The 8,849-nt window shown below is 37.5% G+C and overlaps 1 protein-coding gene across 2 annotated transcripts in view; it reads right to left on the bottom strand.

Moving 5' to 3' along the window:
* Window positions 1-205: 205 nt before the first annotated feature.
* eif2ak2 (eukaryotic translation initiation factor 2-alpha kinase 2) overlaps window positions 206-8,849 on the bottom strand; it is a 28,885-nt gene continuing 20,241 nt past the window's right edge. For both annotated transcript variants that reach the window (XM_061960605.1, XM_061960611.1), the window contains 9 exons: window positions 8,181-8,217; window positions 8,039-8,079; window positions 7,844-7,963; window positions 7,623-7,742; window positions 7,350-7,557; window positions 7,147-7,272; window positions 3,687-3,788; window positions 1,887-1,949; window positions 206-1,775 (listed from right to left, as the gene is read on the bottom strand). In XM_061960605.1, coding sequence (XP_061816589.1) covers window positions 1,647-1,775; window positions 1,887-1,949; window positions 3,687-3,788; window positions 7,147-7,272; window positions 7,350-7,557; window positions 7,623-7,742; window positions 7,844-7,963; window positions 8,039-8,079; window positions 8,181-8,217 — 946 coding nt within the window. In that variant the 3' untranslated portion in view covers window positions 206-1,646. The remainder of the gene's footprint in view (window positions 1,776-1,886; window positions 1,950-3,686; window positions 3,789-7,146; window positions 7,273-7,349; window positions 7,558-7,622; window positions 7,743-7,843; window positions 7,964-8,038; window positions 8,080-8,180; window positions 8,218-8,849) is intronic.

The following is an 8,849-nucleotide window of genomic DNA, read 5'->3' as shown; positions in this document are numbered from 1 at the left end:
ACTTCCACATTTACCCATTCACACACACATTCACACACTGATGGAGGGAGCTGCCATGCAAGGCGCTAACCAGCACCCATCAGGAGCAAGGGTGAAGTGTCTTGCTCAGGACACAACGGACATGACGAGGTTGGTACTAGGTGGGGATTGAACCAGGGACCCTCGGGTCGCGCACGGCCACTCTCCCACTGCGCCACGCGGTTGCCAGTTAAGCACCGCCACCTTCGTCTGTCTACTGCCACTGGTAAAGTTACTAAACATGTCAGACTATAGTAAATCTAAAAGGCGTCGTTACGATTCTCAACTCATTCATGACAAAGCCAGGAACAAAACGAGGATTTATATCGGGAATGCCTTTGAAAGATGAAGACGATTGAAGACTGATGCCAAACTTGCTCATTTCCTCCTTGATAGGTAAGTAAGGCCTTTACGTTTTCTTATTACTTGTATTAAATGGAAATGGCCATTTCGTATGTAAACTATATTGTCCAATACAGTCTATGATCTTTTCTATCAAAGCTAGTATGTTCATGCAACGAAAGCTTAGCATGCTAGCCCAGTCAATTACACATCGACATACAGGTTAACGGGCATATATTGCCCCTGTTAGCCTGTATGTTGATGTGTCATGCAACTGAAAGGGCAAAATATATTTTCGACAAATAAAACCTACGTGGATATGGGTAGTGTCAGTGCCTATTTCGTTCTCAATATGCTGATACGCCGAGGAAATGGGTTCCAACATTAGCATGGCTGTCATCACGGCAATGTGAAACGTATGGAGATGTCAAGCCAAATTTCTTCCCCCTACAAAAACCTTCCCCCCCATTTACTTCCGGGGTCATTTCCTTATACGTCATTTCCTCTTACTTACGTAATTTCCTCTTACGTCATTGACAGCGATCGATAGAATCCAAATCTCCTGAAAATGGTGGTGTCACTGAATGACATTTGTCTTTATCTTTCCCAGGGGACTTATGACAAACACCAGCAGGCTTCGAAAAATTCCAGGCGGAGTGTTAGGGAAAATTTCAGGCGGAGTGTTAGGGAAAATTTCAGGCGGAGTGTTAGGGCCGCTGCTGGGAACTTCTGTCTTCGTGGTAACGTGCAAAAAATATTAATTAATATATAATACTGTTAAATGTCTGTACTTTAACTCAAGTTAATTTGTCCGATTAATACAGACGTTTTGTTTTGTTAACGCTATATTATAAAAAACATTAAAAAAAAAAAAAAAAAAAAGTATCCTTCCAGCGACGGGCAGTCAAAGCTGAAGTGTTCTTCGATCGCTGTCAATGACGTAAGTAAAAGGAAATGACGTAAGAGAAAATGGCCCCGGAAGTAAATGGGGGGGGGTTTGTAGGGGGAAGAAATTTGGCGTGACAGAGACAGCCAAATCACATGACAAAATAATTCCTCATTCGTGTTTGCAAATTTAGCCTGATCACACGACACATAAACAAGCAATCATATTCACACTTATGGATAATTTAGAGTCACCAAAGAACCTAAGATGCATATGATGTGAAAAGAAAGCTACCCAAGCTCTGGAAGAACCTGTTAAATCCACACTGAGACGTCTGAGCCGAGATTGGAACCCACTGCGCACCATTTCGCCTCATCATTCATGACGATTAAAATGTGTGTTAGACAGTGTTTCTGTCGTTAACATTAAGCATTAGTACACGAGCACACGCCTCAAGGTCGGCCTTGAGTTGACTTGCTTCAGGCCGGTCTTCTGGTTTCAAATTAAGCATCGCCTTAATCATTTGGTCCTGAAAAAAAAAGTAGTTCATACTGTAAATCCAGTTATAAAAGTTTCTCTGTCATTCATGATAGTGATGTACTTGTAGTAAGTAAAATGGAAAATTGTTGCCGTACTGTACCTCTGCAGGGAAATGACGTGTAAACTCTGCAGGAAGTCTCTTATTTCTGATATCATCCCAAAGCTGGTACCCAGGAAATGGCAGAGAGAAGTTAGAACATGTCCAATTAAGCTCTCATCTTGCAAGTATTGTTGGTATTCCATGACCACAACCAAAACCCAATATTCACATGCAAAGGTACTTTCCTGTGTGGGCACTGACTATGTTATGCCCTCCCATAAGGTGCTTGTTTACTGAACTGCAGAGAGTAACAGCTTCCTTGCTAGAGGCAGGGCCCTAATTTGTACACATGCATTTTTATAATGATAATGAGCGTAGTGTTTTGTTTAAATCATTTGCAGTATATTGCAATATGATGTAGATTTCTTTCTGAAAAGTACACCTGTCACTTTTAGTTTTTCTTTCTCATTTTTCTCATTCTTCGACACAGCAGGATCACGACTAAAACAAGACACCTTTCTGAAAGGTGATTGGATGAGTTACATCATGAAGTGTAACAGAGTTAAAAAGTTACATGTTCAACTTTAATCAAGACATGTGCTCCAGTTCTGTTAAAACTGCTGCTATGGAAACATTCACATGTCTCTTTGGGGGTTGTCATTGTTTATAAACCTCTGGATGAAATTGCTTCATTTTAGCACATGGTAGACCTGGGGCTGGTCAAATTTCAGCTTCAAACCAAATTAGAAAGATGAGCCCAACAATGCGGAAGAACAAGACAACATGCAGAATTTGTTGGAAAGTGATGTCAAAAAATTTAATTAAAAACCTGGCCCATTTTTCTCAAATGAGGGAAAAACAGCACATGCAAGATTTTCAATATTTGTTGAGTGCAATTTTTGTTAACAGAGATTTAGAGTCTATTTTTTTTTTAGTATTTGTTTACTCATTTTGAATATTACCGTATTTTTCGGACTATAAGTCGCAGTTTTTTTCATAGTTTGGCCGGGCTCCAGTGCGACTTATATATGTTTTTTTCCTTCTTTATTATGCATTTTCGGCAGGTGCGACTTATACTCCGGTGCGACTTATACTCCGAAAAATACGGTAACAGTTTATTGATCTTCTAGTTCCAATGAAAAAAACTACGAATGAGAAATAAAAATGTGTTGCATGTGAAAGGGTTACTTGATTCATACATCTTCTGATTACATTAGTGCAGGGGTGTCAAACTAATTTTTTTATTGAGCGCCACATCGCAATTATGGCTGCCCTCAGAAGGCCGTTTGTAATAGTGAATGTATATGAATATGAACGTATACTAGCTTTGCTACACACTTTTCATAGGCAGCGGTTTTAGATTATTAGATTGTGTACCAACAGACTGATTGATAACTTGCTTTGAAATTGTAAATCGAGGTGAAAAGAAAATGTATTTTTTATGAACAAAAAAAAAATGCTTGGAACATCTTGTTTCGTGATCAGATAACAATATAATGGTGTTGAACATATACATTTAGTACCTGTTTCTTTCAAAATAGCCAGAAATTGCTTTATTTCTTCCAGTCTTCTGAAGGCCACATAAATGATGTGGCTGGCTACAACAACTTAAATGGCAGACCACTTAAAATTACATAGTGGGCCACCTAAAAGATTCCTCGGGTCTTGAGTTTGACACCTGTGCATTAGTGCTTATGGTAATTTGGTCTCAAACTAATGCTGACAATAATATCGTTTATCTACATCGTAGTGGGACAATATATCATCCAGCAACATTTGTAGCGACCCACACATGGTTCCCTTGTCAGGTCATATTTTAGGATGGCAAAACAGTGCAGTACTTGAAACTTCAACACTCACCCTTCCCCTTTCATTCATGGTATGGATTTGCCAGAAGAGCTCGAAAAAAATGAGACCCAAAGCAAATATGTCCACTTTCTGGTCGTAGATGTTCTTGTATTTCTGCCATAAAGAAAGAAGCCATTGGTCGGTATGGTATAATGCATTAGCGGTCGTCACCAACTCTGCTGAGCAGGGCTGTTTCACTTGTAGCACTGGTGCTACTAAATGGAAAAAAGTAGCAGCACAGAAATTTTTTTGAAGCACAGAAAAAATGTAGGAGCAATATGAAATGTCTCAAATATCACAATTTCATTATTAACACTAAATGTACACATGTGCACTCATACATATAAACACAATCCCATCATAAGGCCTACTATAACGCTGAAGTAAACACAAAGAACATCCCTAAATTGTGCTGGCACCAATATAGTTTGGCCCATACACTAACCCAGGGGTGCTCATTACGTCGATCGCGAGCTACCGGTCGATCGCGGAGGGTGTGTCAGTCGATCACCAGCCAGGCATTAAAAAATAGTCCTAAAAATGAGCGGCCATAAATCTTCACTCAGACGTCACTTTCGTCACTTGATTGACATTCACGGCACCCGAGTGTCTTCTGAGATGACGCTGGCTGCTGCCAGCTCATTAAAATTACCGACTGGAAGGCGAGAAACACTTTATTTCAACAGACTCTGGCGCCGTACCTGTCGTCAAAACTCCAAAGACCGACTGCACAGTTGCACAGTTGCGCTAACAAAATAAGAGTCTCAGAAAGCTGGCGTGCACAAGCTAGCAAGCTACGGAGTTTGCCGACAATGTATTTCTTGTAAAGTGTATACAAAGGAGTACAGAAGCTGGACAAATAAGATGCCAAAAACCAACCACTTTCATGTGGTATTGGACAGAAAGGAGGACTTTTTTTCTCCTCCATTCGAAAATGCGGACATTATCAGCATCACTGTCTGATTCCAATCAGTGCAAGTCATCAGAATCAGGTAATACACCAACTTATACTGTATTCTTGTCTTCATGAAAGAAAGGAATCTATATGTGTTAAAACATGCTTGTATTATCTTTAAACACCTTTAACTTGTTAACAATATTAACTATGTGTTAAACATGCTTGTATTATCATTAAACACCTTTAACTTGTTAACAATATTAACTATATGTATTAAACATACTTGTATTATCATTAAACACCTTTAATTTATTAACAATATTAACTATATGTGTTAAACATGCTTGCATTATCATTAAACACCTTTAACTTGTTAACAAAAACATATATTTCATAAATAAGTAAATATAAATTATATATATGAATGAGGTAGATCCCCACGACTTGATCAATTGAAAAGTAGCTCGCCTGCAGAAAAAGTGTGAGCACCCCTGCACTAACCCATACATGGAAACATTCCCCACCATGCCTTGATTTTAAATGTTCAGGACTGATGGGGATCCCAAACACACAAAAACAGGCACCAATAGGTAAGAAACGTAGGTTGTTCATAATAGGACCCAAATTTAAGAAGTGTTTTGAGATAAGAACCAAGAAAAAGCCTTGGAAATAAGATAAGAAAAATCAATTAATAATCTCCAATCTTCTTTAAAAAAACATTTAGCTATGCTGACTTTTTTAGCTAACAAACACACAAAAAGAACAACATGTGAAATAAAGTGCCCTGGTTTAAGAGGACATGTTTAAATGTCAGCAGCAACATGAAAATAATTGATGGTGTTTTTATAGGTAAACATTAATGCAGGATATACACGCAAAGATTTTAGCCAGGAATACCAACCTGCCAACTGCTTCATGATGCTGTGTGACAGGCTGTGTTCTCAAAATGACTCAACTTTTCTAGTTAATCGTTACTTTACCAAAAAGTAATTTAATTACTAACGGAATTACTCTTTAATAAATGTAATTAATTACTAGGGTATGTAGTTATTGTGCCACGGGGGTGGTGCGGGGGGCGTGATTGGGGGCGTGGTTAAGAGGGGAGGAGTATATTTACAGCTAGAATTCACCAAGTCAAGTATTTCATATATATATATACATCCATATATATATATATATATATATATATATATATATATATATATATATATATATATAAGAAATACTTGACTTTCAGTGAATTCTAGCTATGTATACATATTTATTGTATTATATATAAATATATATAAGAAATACTTGACATTCAGTGAATTCTAGCTATATATATATATATATATATATATATATATATATATATATATATTCCCGAAGGGAATAAGCGGTAGAAAATGTATGTATGTATATATATATATATATATATATATATATATATATATATATATATATATATATATATATATATATATATATATATATATGATATAGATAAATAAAAGAAATACTTGAATTTCAGTGTTCATTTATTTACACATATAACACTCATCTTCTCATTGTTGAGTTAAGGGTTGAATTGTCCATCCTTGTTCTATTCTCTGTCACTATTTTTCTAACCATGCTGAACACCCTCTCTGATGATGCATTCTGCTTCGTCTCCTTGTTGTGTGCGCAGTTATGCACTGCACTCTGTAAAAGCCCTAGATGTTATTGTCACAAATGCATGTACAGTAGATGGCAGTATTGTCCTGTTTAAGAGTGTCACAACATTGCAGTTTACGGCAGACGAACTGCTTTACGGTAGACGAAAACGTAACTGTTGTTGTTGTGTGTTGTTGCCGCGCTGGGAGGACGTTAATGAAACTGCCTAACAATAAACCTGAAGGGGGCGTGGCCTCCAGCTCCGCCAGAATTTCGGGAGATTTTCGGGAGAAAATTTGTCCCGGGAGGTTTTCGGGAGAGGCGCTGAATTTCAAGAGTCTCCCGGAAAATACGGGAGGGTTGGCAAGTATGGCTGTGGTGTTGCATTAACTGCCTCTTTGCCTTCAGAAGATCCATGTCACGTGACTGCAAACTTGACCCCTCATTGCAAACTGGTCATAAGTGACCAGAAGTGGGTCTTGAGTTTTGAAGCAACGAATAATAATAATGAGTTTTTTGCATGGAATTTTTGTACACTGAATTTTTATAAATTGAATTTTAAAACACTGTGTTTTACTAAACTCAATATTAAACACAAGCATTTTACTCATACCCATTTTTTTATGCAGTAAAATTGTCAAAGCAAAAAATTCAATTACATAAATTCAGTGTCAAAAAAAGCTAGGTTAATAAAGACAATTTGACCTCCATATCTATATGTCGCTGGAATAGATACTGTAGCTGAACAAAGACACGTTATTTGTAGTAGTAAATTACTCATAATTTTCTGTGCAGTGAAGTAAGATGAATCACTTACGGTACACCTTGATGATCTCTTACAGTGGTTGGGAATCACTGCTTATTAAAATGTAAGGTATGTGAAATTTGATGAAGAGGCAAAAGGAGAAAAAACAAATCAAAGATATACCGGAAACTCACCTGCTCAGGCGCCATATAACTCGGGGTTCCCGGGTTTCCGCTTCTCTCTTTTCTCTCATTGTCAGCAACTAGGCCAAAATCCCCAATCTTAATGACTTCTCCTGGCCCAAACAGGATGTTGGCAGGCTTACCATTAAAGAAAAGACAAATAAGAACCGAAAAGTGCCTTCCTTCTGTGACAGCTGTGCTATATAAAAACTCACCTTCAGATCTCTGTGAAAAAACATTTTGGAATGAATGTACTCGACGCCACTCACTATTTGCTTTGCAATGGCAAGGCTGTCCTGTCTTCTTTGTGAACGCTCCACGTTCTTTTCATTCTTATCGTCTATCCAGATACGGAGAGTTTCGGTTTCACACAACTCCATCTGAATATAAAGGGTCTTCTTCGGTGGAGACCTACAGAAGGGACTGCAACTCTGTTGTTAAAATTTTCTGCAGCGCACAGTCCTTACGGATGCTTGAATGGAACTCACCAGGAAGAGCGACCTGCACTGGAAGACTGGTAAGCACCGTCTTCCAACCAACATGTGTAGTATCTCACAACGTTGTCGTGTTGAAAGTCTGATAGAGCCAACACCTCACGTAGACAGTTACTGACCAAAAAGAATATTGATTAATTGAAGAAGTCCTGCCATATTGCTCGAATGGCAACAATTAAAAAGACGACTGCAATAGCAAACTTAACTTGACTTACTCTATATAAGACACGGCTTTTACAGCATAGTACTTTCCCTCCAACTTGTGTTTAGCCTTTAAAACATGTCCAAAACTTCCATTGTCAAGGTGTTCTATCACATCAAAGTCCTCCTTGAACCTGTTTCAGAGAATAGGACAAGTCGTCGGCGCAAAATATATTTTATCTTTTCAAAAATATTTTTTCTTTACATACCTCGAGGTATGGTCCCCTTTGACAGCTGCGCTCTTCGCGTCCTTAAAGAATACAGTTATGGAATGAAGATGACGCACAGATGCAACTACTTCCCAAACAACTGCAAATGATTACATTTTACTTGATATGTCCATGTATTTACCTTTTGTTGGCACCTATCTGGAAAATTTGCTGCAATTCTAAAAGTAAAAAGAAATGTGTAAAAAAAAAAGTCGTGTTTACCCAGATATATGGTAGATTTTGTGTGTGTATGTATATATATATATATATATATATATATATATATATATATATATATATATATGTATGTGTGGGAAAAAATCACAAGACTACTTCATCTCTACAGGCCTGTTTCATGAGGGGTTCCCTCAATCATCAGGAGATTTGAACAGGCCTGTAGAGATGAAGTAGTCTTGTGATTTTTTCCCACACATACATATATTGCACTCTACCACGGTATCGAGCACTATTTTTTGGATAATCTAATTAAGACATATATATATATATATATATATATATATATATATATATATATATATATATATATATATACACATATATATATATATTTATTAGGGCTGTCAAAGTTAACGCGATAACGCATTAACTATAAATTTAAATAACGGTACAAATTCCTTTAGCAGTCGATTAATGCGAATATTTACGTGCCGTAGCGGGGGAACTTGGCTGCAGTTCACTTGCTACTGTTGAGCCACAAGCGAGCAGAAATTAACAACGGAAAGTCTGACTTATGGAAAAATATTAGGTTCAAAGCCATGGCAAATTGTTCTCCCGACAAGAAAGGATTATT

The sequence above is a fragment of the Nerophis lumbriciformis genome, linkage group LG02 (assembly GCF_033978685.3).
Source record: "Nerophis lumbriciformis linkage group LG02, RoL_Nlum_v2.1, whole genome shotgun sequence".
NCBI lineage: Eukaryota > Metazoa > Chordata > Actinopteri > Syngnathiformes > Syngnathidae > Nerophis > Nerophis lumbriciformis.
Note: the sequence above shows the minus strand (reverse complement) of the source record. Positions and strands in the feature narration are given on the sequence as shown.